Below are 20529 nucleotides of genomic sequence, written 5' to 3' on the forward strand. Positions count from 1 at the left end.
ACCTGCATTCTCCAGGTATGGGATCTTTGAGCGCTGCAGAGAGCTGGTGGAGGCGGGCTATGACGTTCAGCAGCCGGACAAAGAGAACGTCACACTCCTGCACTGGGCCTCCATCAACAATAGAATAGACTTGGTCAAGTGAGTGACACACAGACACACACACACAAAAGAACCCAATGCCCTGGATCTCATCTCACTATTCAACTGTCTTACATGTGATTTATGAGTTGCAGTAAACCTACATGTACACGTGAAACGCTATTCCCAACACCCACCTATGGGATGTTTCTCCCAGTCAGATTGGATCTCATGCAAGCATACTGTCCTATGTCCCTAAACTCACATACTCATCACACAGGACATAGTCCTAGAACCCTAAACTCACATACTCATCACACAGGACATAGTCCTAGAACCCTAAACTCACATACTCACACAGGACATAGTCCTAGAACCCTAAACTCACATACTCACACAGGACATAGTCCTAGAACCCTAAACTCACATACTCACACAGGACATAGTCCTAGAACCCTAAACTCACATACTCACACAGGACATAGTCCTAGAACCCTAAACTCACATACTCACACAGGACATAGTCCTAGAACCCTAAACTCACATACTCACACAGGACATAGTCCTAGAACCCTAAACTCACAGGACATACAGTCCTATAGCCCTAACGCCTCGATCACACTGACAGTGGCATTGCGTTTTGGTACACCCAGAAGTACATTCATTTTCAATGGAATGCTGAGTTTGCCTTGCAGCATTGCAGAGGCAGTTGCAGTGCATTCTGTGTGGTGCATACATTGGATTTATCAAGGGATGCGTCATATTGTATGTGTAGACGGCTTGACAGAAATGGTAGCAGAAGGTGAATGTTGAACCTTTGTTGCACACATATCCAGATGATGCTGCGTACCATTTTGCGCAGTGACACTGTAGGTGTGGTCGAGTCGTATACTCACATACTCACACAGGACATAGGCCTGCATGGTCCTATACATTAGTGAAAACATTTTGCAACAGAAAACTAGTTTCTTATAGGACAAGTTCAGTTAGTCCCTCCCTCCCTGTTTGTTTGCTTCTGCTTGGTCCCTAGTGAAGTGGACCCAGGTGTGAGTGAATGCACTCATGCTACTGTGCTGTCTTTACCATACCATTGTGGTGCAGAGTGACGTCCAGCAACACACACACTATACATTACAGGACTGAAACATTGCCAGAACCATGGTCCCTCTGTAGAAGAATAGAATCCCAAACCATTCTAATACAGCATAGCAGGAAGGGAGAGAACAAGTTCCTGGATGTCTGCTAAGGTCTGAGCAATCAATTCCATTGAAAGGGCAGACACCCTCTTAATACGTTATATTCCTGGAGATCCTGATGCAATAGGAGTAAAGCTGAATTTGTCCATCTGTTTTATCACACTGCATCAACAATCTAGTCTTTTCACCGCCTGTAGTTGTGTGTGTGTGTGTGTGTGTGTGTGTATGTGGGCTAAATGTATTTCTGACTGTGCCTCTGTCTGTAGGTACTACATATCGAAGGGGGCGATGGTGGACCAGTTGGGAGGTGACCTCAACTCCACACCACTGCATTGGGCCACAAGGTAAGAGTGACTACAGTAAATGAGGCATTAACAGACTCTGGTTCAGTCTGCTTTCCAGGACCAAGCTTGACCAGCAGTCCCAAAACGTTAGGTCCTGTTGGTTATGTTGATGTGTAGACATGACCACCTAGAGATAAAAGGGAAAGGTTATATACTGTACAAAGTAGAGATATTGTTTCCTGTAGACTCTCTCCTTTCCACTGTGTGGGTGTCATGGGGCGTGTTTCTGCTAAAGTCCTGTTCCCACGAGTCACACGATACCTTCAGGGTTGTATGAATACCCAGTACTACCTCTCCTCCTCACCCTGTCAGAGAGCTCTACTGCATTATTCATATGATCAGCAGGGGACCCCATACTTAGCCAGGGCTCACGGCTTTGTCAGCAACCCTCCCCTCCCTGCTAGTGACCTTTCACACTAGATAGGAGTAGCCCATCTGTCGGATCAGTAACACTTTCTATATGCGATTTATCTGTAGTATTGTGGATATAAGGACTGAATTGCAATGTTGTTGAGGATTGTGTTTGGATAAGTAGCTAGTGCATCAATCTTCTTATTAAACCATCTCTCAATTGGATGTATTTTATTTATTTTATGTAGTATCTACGTTTCATTTGCATTACATTTTAGTCATTTAGCAGACGCTCTTATCCAGAGCGATTTACAGGAGTAGTTAGGGTTAAGTGCCTTGCTCAAGGGCACATTGACAGGTTTTTCACCTAGTCAGCTCGGGGATTCAAACCGTTTCCTATCTACAAAACCCCCAGAGACTTTACATTTGGATATTGGTACAATCTGTCATTTCCATTTCTGCTGTTAATAATGGTATGTTAATAAGGGGGTTTGGCAAGTTTCTACTGTGCAGCAAATGAAAGTTACAGATTGCGCTTTTAAACAAAACAAAACCCAGAAGCATGTATAAATGCTAATGTCTCGCAATACCAGTTAGTTCTGGTGCTCATCAACATAATCATATTGTGTGTGTGTCCACAGACAGGGCCACCTCTCCATGGTGGTGCAGCTGCTGAAGTATGGGTCAGACCCCTCGCTCATCGACGGAGAGGGCTGCAGCTGTGTCCACCTGGCCGCCCAGTTCGGACACACCTCCATCGTGGCTTACCTCATCGCCAAGGGGCAGGTACGCAGAGCGGACAAATCCCTACTCCCTGTGTACTTGTGGAGATATGAGAGGCTTTGATAGGTGTAAGCAATATTGTGAAAATTCTGCTTAGCCGATTAGAGGGCATTGTGGAGATATTACCATATTTCTTCAACCTATCAAATCCTCTCAGATCTCCATAAGTGTGTAGGGGCTAGGGGTTGATTTGGGATTGGCCATGAGGTTATGCAACTTGCATCCATTGGATTTACTGTGACATCACCCTTGTGTTATATTTATTCTGATCTCAGCAGAACTGAAATAGTGTACTTTCAAACTTTCAAAGCTTTTCTCATTTATTCAAATCACAGAAGTTGTTGTTGTCAGCCACCAGGGGGTGTTGTTTCATTCGTTTTCCACAGCTGCATTCACATTGGGAGCGCTGCTAGGTTTTTCCTGGATCTGTTCAGTAGCTCAAACATCTTCAAAAAAACACAGTGTCGGTCTTCTCTCTGTTTATTGGGGGTTTGTGACCATGTGCTCTTTCTCCCTCTCCTCCTATAGGATGTGGACATGATGGATCAGAACGGCATGACTCCCTTGATGTGGGCAGCTTACAGGACACACAGGTGTGTGTGTGTGTGTGTGCGCGCCATGCTGCCGTTCGCATGGATGCCGTGCCACGCGTTCACCCATATCCTTCACCTGTGGGATCGGCTGAGGGGTGGTGGGGGGGTGCTGAGGAGTATTTCTGTCTGTAATTTAACAAATAATTCTGATTGGCTGTGCCTGGCTCCCCAGTGGGTGGGCCTATGCCCTCCCAGGCCCACTCATGGCTGCACCCCTGCCCAGTCATGTGAAATCCATAGATTATGGCCTAATTAATTTATTTCAATATGAACTGTAACTCAGTAAAATCTTTTGAAATTGTTGCATGTTGCGTTTTTATATTTTTGTTCAGTATAGATACACAACATTTATAAATGGATCAAAAGACAGATAAGACTGATACTAAAAGCACAAAGAACAATGTGCAGTGGGCTAATACACTGGACTTCAACTGTGTCATTAATTAGAGCACATTAAACTACGACCCTTTGAGTCTGATAAATGGACAATAAAGGCTTTGAACATGACCTTTGACCTTTGTCCCGTCCCAACAGCGTGGACCCCACCCGGCTACTGCTGACCTTCAACGTGTCGGTCAACCTGGGTGACAAGTACCACAAGAACACGGCTCTGCACTGGGCCGTGTTGGCCGGCAACACCACCGTCATCACCCTGCTGCTGGACTCCAACTCCAACGTGGACGCACAGAACATCAAGGTGAGGGGGCTGTGCAGCTTATCTGGGGTCAGCTTTGTATCTCCCCCCTAATGGTTAGGATTGAGGGAGGAGAAGCTGATCCTAGATCTGTACCTAGGGGGAAACTTCACCCCAGAGCCAGGCTATGTTACATAAGGCCCAAATGTCTCCCACTAACCTTTGACCTGTAGAACATGCTTGTATCTTGTTACCTTTCATAGCTATCCTGTATCTTGTTACCTTTTATAGCTGTCCTGTATCTTGTTACCTTTTATAGCTATCCTGTTACCTTTTATAACTATCCTGTATCTGGTTACCTTTTATAGCTGTCCTGTATCTTGTTACCTTTTATAGCTGTCCTGTATCTTGTTACCTTTTATAGCTGTCCTGTATCTTGTTACCTTTTATAGCTGTCCTGTATCTTGTTACCTTTTATAGCTGTCCTGTATCTTGTTACCTTTTATAGCTGTCCTGTATCTTGTTACCTTTTATAGCTGTCCTGTATCTTGTTACCTTTTATAGCTGTCCTGTAACTTGTTACCTTTTATAGCTGTCCTGTAACTTGTTACCTTTTATAGCTGTCCTGTATCTTGTTACCTTTTATAGCTGTCCTGTATCTTGTTACCTTTTATAGCTGTCCTGTATCTTGTTACCTTTTATAGCTGTCCTGTATCTTGTTACCTTTTATAACTGTCCTGTATCTTGTTACCTTTTATAGCTGTCCTGTAACTTGTTACCTTTTATAGCTGTCCTGTATCTTGTTACCTTTTATAGCTGTCCTGTATCTTGTTACCTTTTATAGCTGTCCTGTATCTTGTTACCTTTTATAGCTGTCCTGTATCTTGTTACCTTTTATAGCTGTCCTGTATCTTGTTACCTTTTATAGCTGTCCTGTATCTTGTTACCTTTTATAGCTGTCCTGTATCTTGTTACCTTTTTATAGCTGTCCTGTATCTTCTTACCTTTTTATAGCTGTCCTGTATATTGTTACCTTTTATAGCTGTCCTGTATCTTGTTACCTTTTATAGCTATCCTGTATCATATTTACATTTACATTTACATTTTAGTCATTTAGCAGACGCTCTTATCCAGAGCGACTTACAGTTAGCACATACATTATTTTTATCGAACCCACAACCCTGGCGTTGCAAACGCCATGCTCTACCAACTGAGCTACATCCCCTGCCGGCCATTCCCTCCCCTACCCTGGACGACACTGGGCCAATTGTGCGCCGCCCCATGGGTCTCCCGGTCGCGGCCGGCTACGACAGAGCCTGGATTCAAACCAGGATCTCTAGTGGCACAGCTAGCACTGTGATGCAGTGCCTTAGACCACTGCGCCACTCGGGAGACATATCTTTATAGCTGTCCTGTATCCTGTTACCTTTCATAGCTGTCCTGCCATAACTTCAAAGGTGGAGCATCAATATCCAATGTGGCCAATTAGGATACCCGGATCACCATCAGTGTTTAGTGTCCATCCTCTAATCTTTCTCCTATCCTACTGTTTAGTGGTTATATAGATATAATGGAGATCCAATAACAGAGCTATTTCAATCTGTGGTTGTTCCTGTGTCCTCAGAAGTCCTATGATCCGGTACTACCTAGCTGTCTGTGAATCAGGCTCTCTATGTGTTAAATTGTTACCGTGGTGATTAGCTGGTTGTTACCGTGGTGATTAGGTGGGTAAACTGTCCTCTGGATGTATCTCTCTGTTGTCCTCCAGGGTGAGACGCCGCTGGACCTGGCCAAGCAGAGGAAAAACGTCTGGATGGTCAACCATTTGCAGGAGGCCCGGCAGGCCAAGGGTTACGACAGCCCTGGCTACCTGAAGAAGCTGAAGATGGACAAGGTAGAGACTAGGGAGGAGACTGAGTGGACATACACAAGCATGCAGGCTCGCGCGCACTCAGACTCGGACACACACTCACTCACTCACGCACACTTATTCGCGTAAGCATGTATGCAAACCCCCTCACACACACATACACACTCAATAGGAACACACACACACGTCACATGATTGTCCGCACAGTCTGTAGGATGAACCGTAGCACGTCCACTGTCAAGGCCTAAGTCTGTCTCAGAATGACTTACCTTCTACTGCATAGGTAAAACCAGACACGCAGTCTTCATTGTCCACCGGAGAGTTCCCTAGCCTAGCACATCCCTCCCAGTCTCCAGACTGTATCAAAACCCTCTGATATCACACAAGACCAAACTGTTCTCCAGACCCAACAAGGGCGCTTCAGGGTTAATACACCGGCCACCTACACCATTTGGGTCATAATGGCCAAGTTCCAGGTCATCTTGTTTGCAGTCGCACCGCAGAGATGATCAGATCTCACAATGCCTGGAGAAGTGTTAAACATTGCTGGAACCACATTACATTACATTTGGTCATTGATAGGATATTACATTATTTTGATATAGCAATAGTCTGAGATGTGCCGCTTGATTGTCAAGAACAATGTGTAGGGTTAAGTTGCCCCTAGATGCTGATCTTGGGTCAGTTTTACATTTCCTCCACTAATGGTTAAGTCTAAAGAGCCTTCCGCCACCTGTCTTTCCGGCCAATAATCCCAGACCCTAAAAAGAGCACCTTCAGGCCTAATTGCTGCTTTCTTGTTGACGAGAGACAGACAGACAAAGGCTAACACTATTTAGACCTTCTCTGGCCTCTGTGTCTTGAAGTAATTGCGCATCCAAGGTAGTGATTTCTTGGAGTCTGAGGAACCCAGCTGTTTGTCTGCACGGACAGACCAGAGGATTGTGTCAAGGCCTTAATCAGTGAATAAGGTGAAGTTGCCCCTAGACGGTGATCTTGGGTCAGTTCAGCATTTTCCCCACTAATAGTTAAGGTTGGGTTTGGGGCATTGGAAGCTGATCCTAGATCTGTACTTAACCCCAGAGCCCTAATCAGCACCTTTAAGTCCAGTGCGCTAACCACCCTTGCTCTCTGGGACAGGATGAGCACATAGCACCCATTAGTTACGCTTGTATCTTGTGTTTTTCAAAGTTTTGCTTCTTGACCTTGCATTTCTGTTGTCTTTCAAATTCATACGCTGTCGCACTGGACGATGTAGGTTGTCAAGGTACATCTTTAGACAGAACTCCAGAGGGAGGCCCCATTAGCTACTGTCACCCGGCCAAGCTAGTATGTGCTAGTGCCAGAGAGGTTTGGAAGTCTAGAGACCACTAGCAATCACTTCCTGTAACTGCCACGAGATTCAGGCTAGTTGTTTCCATGCTAGTTGTTTATAGGAAGTGATCCCTTGTTGAGTCTCAACGTTCTCTCACCTTTCTGGCGCCAGCAGGCAGTCTTGCATGAATGTAGCACAACAATGTGAAAGCGTCTCTTGATGATCTAGTTTTTTTTTTCCTTACTAGCTCTGACTGCTAAAATGTACTTCCTATGACTGTCCCACCTAGCTATCTTAAGATGAATGCACTAACTGTAAACGCTCTAGATAAGAGCGTCTGCTAAATGACTAAAATGTAGTCTAGGTTAAAGTACTGTCCTCTGTAGAGTGTAGATGGTTGGTTAGTTTTGCTATAGTCAAACACACTCGAGTCCTTGATGGCCATGGTGTCAGCAGGTTTTTGTTCCTCCCTTGCACTAAATTGATCAAGTCAGGTAATTGTTTTAGACCTGGAAAACCTTCCAAGCCAATCAGACTCTTAACATAAAGGGTGAAAACCAGCTACAGACATAGCGGCCCCCCAGGAATTGATTACGGTTGCATCCCAAATCACACCCTATTCCCTACAGCCTTATGAGCCCTGGTCAAAAGTAGGGCACTATACAGGGAATAGGAAGCCATTTGGGAGGCAGCCTAAGAACCCCTGTGCTAGAACAATAGCTATCCAATCCCCTTTGGCTAGCTCTGGGCATGTTTACATCACTTTAGTGGATGACCCTATAGTTACACCGTCAAGAGTGCATCCCTGCCTTGATGTTACAACCTCTCTCCTCCTCTTCCTCTCCTCCTTCTCTCCCTCTATCTCTGGTCCTCCTCTTCCTCTCCTCCTTCTCTCCCTCTATCTCTGGTCCTCCCCCTCCTCTCCTCCTTCTCTCCCTCTATCTCTGGTCCTCCCCCTCCTCTCCTCCTTCTCTCCCTCTATCTCTGGTCCTCCCCCTCCTCTCCTCCTTCTCTCCCTCTATCTCTGGTCCTCCCCCTCCTCTCCTCCTTCTCTCCCTCTATCTTTGGTCCTCCCCTCCTCTCCTCCTTCTCTCCCTCTATCTCTGGTCCTCCCCCTCCTCTCCTCCTTCTCTATCTCTGGTCCTCCCCCTCCTCTCCTCCTTCTCTATCTCTGGTCCTCCCCCTCCTCTCCTCCTTCTCTATCTCTGGTCCTCCCCCTCCTCTCCTCCTTCTCTATCTCTGGTCCTCCCCCTCCTCTCCTCCTTCTCTCCCTCTATCTCTGGTCCTCCCCCTCCTCTCCTCCTTCTCTCCCTCTATCTCTGGTCCTCCCCCCCTCCTCTCCTCCTTCTCTCCCTCTATCTCTGGTCCTCCCCCTCCTCTCCTCCTTCTCTCCGTCTATCTCTGGTCCTCCCCCTCCTCTCCTCCTTCTCTCCCTCTATATCTGGTCCTCCCCCCTCCTCTCCTCCTTCTCTCCCTCTATCTCTGGTCCTCCCCCTCCTCTCCTCCTTCTCTCCCTCTATCTCTGGTCCTCCCCCTCCTCTCCTCCTTCTCTCCCTCTATCTCTGGTCCTCCCCCTCCTCTCCTCCTTCTCTCCCTCTATCTCTGGTCCTCCCCCTCCTCTCCTCCTTCTCTCCCTCTATCTCTGGTCCTCCCCCTCCTCTCCTCCTTCTCTCCCTCTATCTCTGGACCTCCCCCTCCTCTCCTCCTTCTCTCCCTCTATCTCTGGTCCTCCCCCCTCCTCTCCTCCTTCTCTCCCTCTATCTCTGGTCCTCCCCCCTCCTCTCCTCCTTCTCTCCCTCTATCTCTGGTCCTCCCCCTCCTCTCCTCCTTCTCTCCCTCTATCTCTGGTCCTCCCCCTCCTCTCCTCCTTCCCTCCCTCTATCTCTGGTCCTCCCCCTCCTCTCCTCCTTCCCTCCCTCTATCTCTGGTCCTCCCCCTCTCCCAGGAGTTCAGACAGAAGATCATGTTGGGGACCCCCTTCCTGGTGATCTGGCTGGTGGGCTTCATCGCTGACCTGGACATCGACTCCTGGCTCCTCAAGGGCCTGATGTACTGCGGCATGTGGGTCACTGTGCAGTTCCTCTCCAAGTACGTCACACACACACACCTTTGACAGTATCTCTTGCTATCAATGTAGCCGTGTTGAGCAACAAACACACACACACACACACCCTTCTGAAGCCCCATCACCACAGCCATCTGGTCCTGGTCTCTAAAATAAGACATGCCAGCAGGTTAGGGCTTGGTTTATTTCTCTCTAACATGAGACATGCCAGCAGGTTAGGGCTTGGTTTATTTCTCTCTAACATGAGACATGCCAGCAAGTTAGGGCTTGGTTTATTTCTCTCTAACATGAGACATGCTAGCAGGTTAGGGCTTGGTTTATTTCTCTCTATCTGGATGACTGTGATATGTAGTTCTAAGGGTTTCGTGGAGTGTGAGATTTGATGTTTTTTACTGCTGAATTCTAACAGTGATTCTCTTCTCTCTCTTCTCTCTCCTTCCTCCCCAGGTCTTTCTTTGACCACTCCATGCACAGCGCCCTGCCCCTGGGAATCTACCTGGCAACCAAGTTCTGGATGTACGTGACTTGGTTCTACTGGTTCTGGAATGATATCCTTCACAATAAGAGTCTCCTGGTTTCCTTGGCCTTTTCTCATTACAAGCATGATACATCAGTAAGCTGCTGTGCTGTACAACGGGGCTTTCGTTCACAGCGCAACATGGAAAGACAGCTGTGTGTGTCAATATTCACCTCCTAAGAATCAATTATTTCATCAAGGAGGGAGGTGACTTCTGCGAATACTTGATTGATGGGTTTTGACTGAGAGCAAATCTGTATGAATACCTCCCCTGCGGCAATTGGTCCATTAGGGTGTCAGTCAAACTGCAGCCTATTCCAAACAGACAGATGGGCTTTCCCTTCTTCCATCTGGAACCCCTCTCGTCATGATTACCCACAGTGCACTGGAGTGTGAGGCCAACTAAAGAGCGTTCACCTGCTCTCAGACTAGAATACAAAGAGTCATAACACCCTCAAGGGCTCTTTCACTATTGCGTAAATGTTTGGCCCACAACAAGACAATGCAAATGTTTCAGTTGACGGTAGGTTAATTATTTCTATATACTACCCACCATTGCATTTGCGTCACAGATTACATCAGAGGCACTTGTGATGCAACCCTATTGGTTGCTTTGAGTTTGTTGATTATGACAAGAAGCCAGACAATTTCTGTAGTAACTTGTATCAAAAAGTCATGCAATGCTTCCACCCCTGGATCCTTTTCAGAGGCTTGTGAAATAACATTGCAGGCTAATTTTTCAGACAAGACACTGTAGCTCCACCAGAACTATTCCCATATCAGTTCACCTCCCCTGCAAACTGCACTGGATCTCACACAGACAGACTGGCAGACAGACAGACAGAAGGAGAGAGGCGAGGGAAACTATTGTCCTAGGTGCTCTGGGTTGCTGAAGGTTCAAGCATCCTGTATAAAGGCTCTTTCTTTGCCCATGTGAATAGTCCAGTGTCCAAACAAGAGGTTGTATCACTGAACTCGGTATGCTTTCAGGTCTGTGTGGAAACAGTCTTTGATGAACACTCTGAGTGTGCAGCACAGCTGACTGGGTCAGACCCATTGAAGCGACTCGTGGGCTCAATTTGTTTCTGTAGCTCCAAGATGGCTCCTCCAGTCGCTTTTTGGTAATGGAAAATTCCCTTAACGTGGCGGAAACGGCTAAGTACACATTTTAAAGTCAGGAGGGTTTGTCTCATTTGTTAAAGCACTTTAATGATCTGCCTCATTTGACTGCTGATGGGAGAGGAGTGTTTCTTGAATCCATTTCAAGTGCATGATGTTGCATGTTTCCTTGGATCTGCCCGTCTGCTACCCGTCTACTGTAGCTCTGCATTCACTGTCAATCGCTTGTAACCTCTCCTGCTTTTTGAACAGGGGCTCTCTTGTTACTAGTTTCTCTCTGGTTATAATTTTTTGTATTTCATGGGAACATTGATCTGTAAGAGTTCACATAAAAGCCACCACTGAGTGTAAGTGAAATTCACACCTGTGCACAGGTCCTCTCTTGTGTGACGCAGCTTTGAGATTTAATAGTCAGGCAGGTTTTTTCAATCTCCCATTGAGATTTCCTCTTCAATGCCTCTTATCTCTTTGTTGTAGGGCTGTTCTATCCAAAGCATATCAAGGTCCACATAGTTACTGTTAACAGTGACCTGTACCTCATCATGTAGAGAAGCCTGGCAGCTCAGAACAGTAGACGGCTACAGCAAGGGATGGCTGTATTCCCAAAAGGAGTAGGGTGAAGTTGCCGCTAGACGCTGATCTTGGGTCAGTTTAGCATTTTCTCCACTAATGGTTAAGATTGGGGGAGGGGAAGCTGATCCTACCTAGTTGATCATCTGTACCCAGGGGAAACTTCACCCCGGAGCATTCACAAACTCAAGCAGTCCCTCCTCACTCCAGTCCAACTGTGCCTCTTCGGGAAGTGGATGTTATGTAACTGAGGTGGTAACCTTGCCTGAGACCAGAAGACTCGCGTTACCTCCCGAGTTAATGCCTTGGCTGTAGCTCAGCAGGCTAACACAGTCTTGGCGTGCGCAGGAGACCGAGGTCCGTACCCAGACATGTAGCCTAAATGTCTATGATTGTTGTGATCTGGGTTGAATCTGATATAGCCATGGTGGTTGTACGGTGGTTGTGAGACAGCCATGCGACGTCTCTGCAATAGTAATCAGTGGAGGCGGCTTGGCCTTTGTCTAGGCTTTGTGTCTGCATTGACTTCCAGGTGTGGGCTTGGTGTCTCTGGCTCTGTCTCCACCTGGTTTCCTCAGTCTGCTGCTGCAGACTGGTTATTACATTTACGTTTTTACCATTTAGCAGACGCTCTTATCCAGAGCGACTTACAGTTAGTGAGTGCATACATTATTTTTTATTCATACTGGCCCCCCATGGGAATCAAACCCACAACGCCATGCTCTACCAACTGAGCTACATCCCTGCCAGCCATTCCCTCCCCTACACTGGACGACGCTTGGCCAATTGTGCGCCGCCCCATGGGTCTCCCGGTTGCGGCCGGCTACGACAGAGCCTGGATTCAAACCAGGATCTCTAGTGGCACAGCTAGCACAGCCAGCACTGCCTTAGACCACTGCGCCACTCGGGAGTGCAGTTGAAATCAGATCAGGTGTCTTGGGTGGAGCCCAAAGTGGTTGCCTTTTCAGCCCCAGCACGTATTTTCTTCTACGTGGGACTCAAAGGAGAAAAGCTTTTCTCCTGAAAGTAGTTAAAGTACTGGGTCACCTCCACAGTTTTATTGTTACTGAAATAGTAGGAGACTGGGGGAGGAGGAGAGAGTAGATGTCTCTATTAGTAGGAGACTGGGGAGGAGGAGAGAGTAGATGTCTCTATTAGTAGGAGACTGGGGGAGGAGGAGAGAGTAGATGTCTCTATTAGTAGGAGACTGGGGGAGGAGGAGAGAGTAGATGTCTCTATTAGTAGGAGACTGGGGAGGAGGAGAGAGTAGATGTCTCTATTAGTAGGAGACTGGGGGAGGAGGAGAGAGTAGATGTCTCTATTAGTAGGAGACTGGGGGGAGGAGGAGAGAGTAGATGTCTCTATTAGTAGGAGACTGGGGGAGGAGGAGAGAGTAGATGTCTCTATTAGTAGGAGACTGGGGAGGAGGAGAGAGTAGATGTCTCTATTAGTAGGAGACTGGGGAGGAGGAGAGAGTAGATGTCTCTATTAGTAGGAGACTGGGGGAGGAGGAGAGAGTAGATGTCTCTATTAGTAGGAGACTGGGGAGGAGAGAGTAGATGTCTCTATTAGTAGGAGACTGGGGGAGGAGGAGAGAGTAGAAGTCTATTAGTAGGAGACTGGGGGAGGAGGAGAGAGTAGATGTCTCTATTAGTAGGAGACTGGGGAGGAGAGAGTAGATGTCTCTATTAGTAGGATACTGGGGGAGGAGGAGAGAGTAGAAGTCTATTAGTAGGAGACTGGGGGAGGAGGAGAGAGTAGAAGTCTATTAGTAGGAGACTGGGGAGGAGGAGAGAGTAGAAGTCTATTAGTAGGAGACTGGGGGAGGAGGAGAGAGTAGATGTCTCTATTAGTAGGAGACTGGGGGAGGAGGAGAGAGTAGAAGTCAAGTATGAATCTAGTCATTGTTGTCTCTAGTTGCCTGACAAGATGGATTCCTCCACTGAGCTGGCCCTGTAATATGCTCCTTTAAGGAGGACATTCAGTCTTCAGCCAGATGATGATGACTTGCAGTCAGAGAAGAGACGGTGAGGAAAAACAGACTTCTCAGCACAGACTACCCTGCACCACACTGTATAGAGGTGTAGGGGGAGTTTGCCCCTAGACGCTGATCTCGGGGTCAGTTTTGAATTTTCCCTATTAATGGTTAAGGTTAGGATTGTGGGAGGGGAAGCTTGTCCTAGATCTGTACCTAGGATACATTTCACCCTGGAGCTGTATGGACAGTGTCAGAACACCATTAGTCTACGTAAATTAGCATGCTTCATAAATGCTTGGCTTGACCCTTGAGCGTCAGCCATCTTGTGTAATACCCCTTCCTCCTAAGCCATTCCAGAGACTAATAGCTGCTACGGGGAGGGCCTACACAACACCTCAAGGGAAACATTGAAACGTCGTCCATATGAGAATCTCCATCGATCACTGTAAGAATTACCGGCTCCATGCCAACAGTATCACGGCCCATTGATTTAGTGGGACGATAAGGACTTCCATGCATGCATCCCAAATGGCACCCTGTTCCCTTTGTAGTGCACTACTTTATATGGAAATTCACTTTGTTCCACTACACTAAATGGGAAATAATATGGTGCCGTGTGGGACGCAGCCCCACGTAGTTCATTTAGAGAATTTATCTTATGAAGTAGCTAAATAGACTTACAGAGGAAGAGGTCATTACGGCGCCCAGATTTCTTTGGTGATAATTCTACAGATTTATGACCTCATTCAGCCTTTAGAGACTGAAAGCGCTGTAGAGTATGGCTGAGACCCAAATAGCACACTATTTCCTATGTAGAGCTCTAGGGGGGCTATAGGGCTCTGAGTTTCCTTCCTGGAATCTAGTTGAGTTTGTAACTCCCCACCCCCACTGTAATTGAGGAAATCCTTCTTGACGCTACCAGCCCACAGATGTCCTTGTGTCCCCCTAACACCCCTCAACCCACACACACACACACCCTTATCACTAGATGGCCAAAAACACTTTAAACAGCTCTTGTGGACACAATAATTAATGACGTTAAGTCAACTCCATAATCTAAAGTCTATTTGGTCAGTCAATCAGATATGTTTCTCTCATGTATGGAATCAACATTCTAACTACACACTGTGTGTTTATGATTGGTTAAATGCACAAAGAAATGCCAATGTACCTTTGGGTGTAGGCATTTCCTAAATACAGGAATACATTCTATGTAAATACAACTTGCACAAAGAAATGCCAATGTACCTTTGGGTGTAGGCATTTCCTAAATACAGGAATACATTCTATGTAAATACAATTCTGAAGTTGTAAATCCTAAGTAGGCTTATGTGGTTGTTTCATTTGTAGTTCCTAATTACATGACTACAGGCCCTGTGAAAACTAAACCTGAGTTCTAGATAATAGAGAGATTGTATGGATCAACATTGGCATTTTAGGGTAAAGCCTAACCACTCCCTTTTGTTAGGCACACTCCGTTGCTTCTGTTGTATTTCCTGTGCAAATTATGACGTGTGTGTGTGACTCGGGACTCTGGTTGGGTGAGAGTATGAGTCAAGCTTCCACTGAGCTGCTTTCCTCGTAGGCTGGAGTGGGCGGAGGGCGAGTCTTTTTACGTCCCAAATGGCACCCTATTCCCTTTTATAGTGCACTAATATTTACCAGGGCCCATAGGACTCTGGTCAAAAGTAGTGCACTACATAGAGAATAGGGTGCCATTTGGGACGCACTCTGCCTGTCGGGATGATGTCACTATGGCTAGTCTGAGCCAGCCCAGTCGCCTAGGTCCAATGCAGCCGTTTTTAACTGTCTCAAATAATTTCTGGGTAACAATTAAGTACCTTACTGTGATTCGTTTTTCAATAAAAATGGTCAAAAAGAATAGATCGCATCTTAACAAATAGTAATTTCTCAAGCAAGATTTTGATAGGACTGTCTGGGAGTGGTCTGAGAAGGGAAAACTGAAAACTAGCTGTTATTGGCAGAGAGGTTTGGAACTCTCTTTCTTATTGGTCTATTAACCAAGTTACCACCTGGTGATGTCACCAGGCAGGCCAAAGCTCCATCCCACCAAAACAGGCTGAAGTTTCAGGCAGTCTTTTCAAACAGCCTTTTACACTAAGAGGGCATTATCATCATTTTCACAATTTCATAGTATTATTCAACCTCATCGTATGGAAGCATATATAAAACACAGAAAAATCACGTTTTTGACTGCACTGGCCCTCTAAACTCAAACTATACTCATCATGTCCTCCCAGTGCATTACTGACCCAGTGCTTTCATTGGCCAAGATGGGTGAAATGTACCAAGGAGACGTTAAAGCTGTCATCATCATAATCATGGTTTGCCAGTGAGTAGTTCACTCTTGTCAGATAATTGTAGATTCATATGCATTTGCTGTCTGACCTTGTCCAAAGACTGCTCACAGGGTAGTGAAACCAATATATCATTGTGTTATTTGGGTGAACCTTCCCTTTAAGAGCTGTAGTCACCTTTCAGTCAATCAGCCGTCCTCCTTAACTCCTCTGTACATCTCCCGTTCGCCACCGTCCACCTGCCTTTCCTCCTGAACAGTGTCGGTCTGTTCTACAACTTCGGCAAGTCCTGGAAATCAGACCCAGGGATCATCAAAGCCTCAGAGGAACAGAAGAAAAAGGTAAACGCTGGTGCTACCATGACGCTGGTGCTACCATGACACTGGTACTTCCATGACGCTGCCACTACCCATGACGCTGCCACTACCCATGACGCTGGTACTTCCATGACGCTGGTGTTACCATGACGCTGGTGTTACCATGACGCTGGTGTTACCATGACGCTGGTGTTACCATGACGCTGGTGCTACCATGACGCTGGTGTTACCATGACGCTGCCACTACCCATGACGCTGGTACTTCCATGACGCTGGTGCTACCATGACGCTGGTGCTACCATGACGCTGGTGCTACCATGACGCTGGTGCTACCATGACGCTGGTACTTCCATGACGCTGGTACTTCCATGACGCTGGTGTTACCATGACGCTGGTACTTCCATGACGCTGGTGCTACCATGACGCTGGTGCTACCATGACGCTGGTGCTACCATGACGCTGGTGCTACCATGACGCTGGTACTTCCATGACGCTGGTACTTCCATGACGCTGGTACTTCCATGACGCTGGTACTACCATGACGCTGGTACTTCCATGACGCCCGTACTACCCATGACGCTTCCACTACCCAACACACCACCATTTTGTTTTTGAAGTAGAGTAAGGTGAGGTTGCCCATAGACACTGATCTTGGGTCAGTTTTGCCTTTTCCCCACTGATGGTGAAGCTGATCCTAGATCTGTACCTAAGAGAACCCCCCGGAGCATGGAAAGTGCATGTTGAGAATTTGATTCGGAAACTAGGCACATTGCACCATTTTTTTTTTACGAATCACCATAAGGCTGGGACGCACAACAATGTTTGGCCGAGGGGCCCAGTGTTAGAGGCATCCACTCTCTCTCTCCCCACAGCTCTGGAAGTAGTGTCTCACTATCACACTGATGGAGTATAATAGGGTTTCCAGCTCTTTACTGACCCCAGCTCAATCCCAATTGTGTGGGATTGATGAGACGGCAAAAAATAGCCCCCATCGTTAGCGCTCTGCAGTGCTAACCAGAGCGTGGTCTACTGGGCTGGGCATAGCCCCCATCGTTAGCGCTCTGCAGTGCTAACCAGAGCGTGGTCTACTGGGCTGGGCAGCCACCTCAGAAGCCTGCTGGCTCATTCGTAGTTCATACCAGCTCTCCCTCCTTGCTCTCAAGAGGGTAGCTAGCTAGTCATGTTCCCTCTGCAGTGTTCTCATTCCCCCTGCAGCCATGGCTCAGCAAGGTTCATTCTGCTCCCATGACCCCCCTCTATCAGATACACATTTCAAAGTGAAACGTTTTTTTGTCCATCTCAATTTCACTCACCGATAGCCTTCGCCTGGTCCCAGATCTGTTTGTGCTCTTGCCAACTCCATTGCTGTCCTTGTTTGGCATGACCATGTATGACAGGGAGTTATAGCACAAACAGAGACTGGCACTTGGACTAAGATGCTCTTGTCCTTTAACTGGCCCTTGCGCTGCAGCAGCCTTACAAATTGATAAATTGCAATTCATTCTTTCCACGTCTTGCTCATTCTCTCTCTCTATCTCTCTCTCTCTCTCTCTCTCTCTCTCTCTCTCTCTCTCTCTCTCTCCCCTCCCTCTCTCTCTCTCTCCCCCCTCTCTCTCTCTCTCTCTCCCCTCCCTCTCTCTCCCCTCCCTCTCTCTCTCTCTCCCCTCCCTCTCTCTCTCTCTCTCCCCTCCCTCTCTCTCTCTCCCCCTCTCTCTCTCTCTCTCCTCTCTCTCTCTCTCTCCCCTCTCTCTCTCTCTCCCCCCTCTCTCTCTCTCCCCCCTCTCTCTCTCTCCCCCTCCCTCCCTCTCTCTCTCTCCCCCCTCCCCCCTCTCTCTCTCTCCCCCCTCCCTCCCTCTCTCTCTCTCCCCCCTCCCTCCCTCTCTCTCCCCCTCTGCTCTTTAATCACCAGACTATTGTTGAACTGGCGGAGACGGGCAGTCTGGATCTCAGCATATTCTGCAGTACTTGTTTGGTAAAGAAATTACTTTATTTTATTAATTTCTCTAATGGTTTTGTACCGAGGTGTTTTGCATGGTTTGGGTTTAATTTTGTAATTCTATCAAGCCTCATTACATTTGTATCTATCCACACAGATACGGAAGCCCATCCGGTCCAAACACTGTGCCGTGTGCAACCGCTGTATCGCCAAGTTCGACCACCACTGCCCTTGGGTGGGCAACTGTGTCGGTATGTAACACACCAGGGCAGTATTTAGCTTTGCAACAACCCATTGCCCAGCAACCGGCATTAGTGTAGCTGATTTGTCATTTTTGTCCACGGAATTAGAACATTCTTATGAGTTCCAAATTCCAGCCTAAGAAGCAGCACATGGCTCTGTTTAAAATAAATAAATAAAGAAGCTGCCACCCATCTGAATTCATTAGCTGTTCTGGTAGAATATAGAAAGGCAAGGTGTGTGTGTGTGTGTGTGCGCGCGCACGCTGCCGTTGGCCGTGAAGCAGCAGCTGCTGCCTGTTTTTCCCTCGACTGTTTGAACTTCCAGACAGATGGCCTCATGAACAGCCGCCGCGTGTCCAGACATGTCTGCCTGTGAGATCTGAGGGGGGCGGGGGGGACTAGAGGTGCTCAGTGTTTTGGCCAGGTGTCTATATGGGAAGTAGAGTTGTGGGACAGGAAAGGTGAGGTAATGCCAGGATGGACACTATTTTCAGTTCCTCAGTAAAGGGACAATAAGCCTACAAAGGGGGTGTCCCAAATGTCACCCTATTCCCTAGTGCGCCACTTTTGACCCGAACCCTGTGTGCCCTGGTCAACAATAGAGCAGTATATAGGGAATAGAGTGCCATTTGGGACACATCCCAAGCCTATAAGTCCTGAGGGGTTCAAAGTACCATGGACATGACTTGTCTCCAAGTTTAAATTTAGTTAAAATCACTTTCCAGTTGTTACCCTTTCCATTTCACGGTTTGGATAGCCAACAAAACCCATGACTGTTTTGGAACGTATCCCCCTTCCCCCTTCACATCCTTTACCTTAGTCCAAATAGTGACTGACAGCAGCCCCACACACCTGCTCTTGTTTCTTGAGTATGACCCAACGAGCCGACTGACAGGTCTGACAACTACTTGGCCTCCTTCAATCCTACTCTGTACTCTTTCTCGGTCTCTCTCCTTCTCTCTCTCCTCTCTCTCTCCTTCTCGCTCTCTCTCTCATATATTTGTATTGACCTGGAGTGGAGCCAGGAGGAGAGTGAGGGATGAGGACAGTGAGAGAGGGTAAGGGATGAGGAGAGTGAGGGACCAAACAGATTAGGCTTAACCCCCCCTCTCCCTTTTCTCTGTCTGCTGTCAACAGGAAGTGGGAATCACCGCTACTTCATGGGCTACCTGTTCTTCCTGCTCTGCATGATCAGCTGGATGATCTATGGCTGCATCTGCTGTGAGTGGAACACCCCCAACCCACCAAGCCTCTTATTCTATACACACATCATGATTTCTTTATGCAATTCTACAGCTGTAAACAACCTAGCTTGTATACAGGATGTTTGGCTGCACCCCTCTGCCCAGTAATGTGAAATCCATAAATTAGGGCCTAATGAATTTATTTCAATTGACTGATTTCCTTAAATGAACTGTAACTCAGTAAAATCTTTGAAATTGTTCCATGTTATTTTGCTATCGCTCTCTCTATTGGTTATGGTAGACCACATTTTTGGTTCATTCATCCACTTATTAGTGCTGTTATCCCATTATTTCATTTCTATGAACTTGTAATATAACCCTTTAATCATAGGTTGTCTGTGTAATCGCTCATACACTTGGCAATCATAGCTGGATGATTTGATCGTCAGCCCTACTCTATCACCCTAGAGTTCTTCCCTAACCCCTCTGCCCCTCTACCCAGACTGGAGGATCCACTGCGCCACCAACTACACCAAGGATGGTTTCTGGCTGTACCTGACGCAGATCGCCTCCTGCTCTCCCTGGATGTTCTGGATGTTCCTCAACAGTGTGTTCCACTTCATGTGGGTGGCTGTGCTAATCATGTGCCAGCTCTACCAGGTTAGAGAGACCATTGGTTGATTGGTTGTTTGTTTAACCTGCATTTAGCCAGGTGAGGTAAGTAAAGTAAGCCTGGTCCGTGCTAGAACGACCCATAGGACAGTAGCCTATATCCTGTTTAGATAAGTTAGAATCATATAATTGTCCATGGGATGCGTTTTACGTCCTTGACCCTCATCTTGACCCTTTGCAGTGATTGCATAGATAGGTCACTTTTTATTTGTTGTCCAAGTCTCCTTTTAATTTTTTTGTGACATTGTGTTCTATGTGTGTGTCCGCCCCTCTTCCAGATTGCTGGTCTGGGAATCACCACCAACGAGAGAATGAACGCCAGGAGATACAAGCACTTTAAAGTAACGGCCACGTCCATCGAGAGCCCCTTCAAGTGAGTACTAGCCCTCCCTCCAGGTGCTTCTTTGCCAGTCTGTGTCCTCCTACCCAGAAATACTGACCTGATCC

General features: G+C 47.1%; 1 protein-coding gene across 1 annotated transcript in view; it reads left to right on the forward strand.

The window, feature by feature from the left end:
* The window catches only part of LOC121550274 (palmitoyltransferase ZDHHC17), a 38589-nt gene that overhangs the window by 14491 nt on the left and 3569 nt on the right, over positions 1 to 20529 (forward strand). The window contains exons 3-16 of the mRNA XM_041862464.2: positions 16 to 138; positions 1541 to 1618; positions 2611 to 2755; positions 3281 to 3345; positions 3880 to 4042; positions 5748 to 5873; positions 9110 to 9252; positions 9677 to 9777; positions 15948 to 16072; positions 17958 to 18020; positions 18142 to 18235; positions 19364 to 19447; positions 19913 to 20070; positions 20361 to 20455. Coding sequence (XP_041718398.1) covers positions 16 to 138; positions 1541 to 1618; positions 2611 to 2755; positions 3281 to 3345; positions 3880 to 4042; positions 5748 to 5873; positions 9110 to 9252; positions 9677 to 9777; positions 15948 to 16072; positions 17958 to 18020; positions 18142 to 18235; positions 19364 to 19447; positions 19913 to 20070; positions 20361 to 20455 — 1563 coding nt within the window. The remainder of the gene's footprint in view (positions 1 to 15; positions 139 to 1540; positions 1619 to 2610; positions 2756 to 3280; positions 3346 to 3879; positions 4043 to 5747; positions 5874 to 9109; positions 9253 to 9676; positions 9778 to 15947; positions 16073 to 17957; positions 18021 to 18141; positions 18236 to 19363; positions 19448 to 19912; positions 20071 to 20360; positions 20456 to 20529) is intronic.

This window comes from Coregonus clupeaformis, unplaced genomic scaffold, assembly GCF_020615455.1.
Source record: "Coregonus clupeaformis isolate EN_2021a unplaced genomic scaffold, ASM2061545v1 scaf0126, whole genome shotgun sequence".
Taxonomy (NCBI): domain Eukaryota; kingdom Metazoa; phylum Chordata; class Actinopteri; order Salmoniformes; family Salmonidae; genus Coregonus; species Coregonus clupeaformis.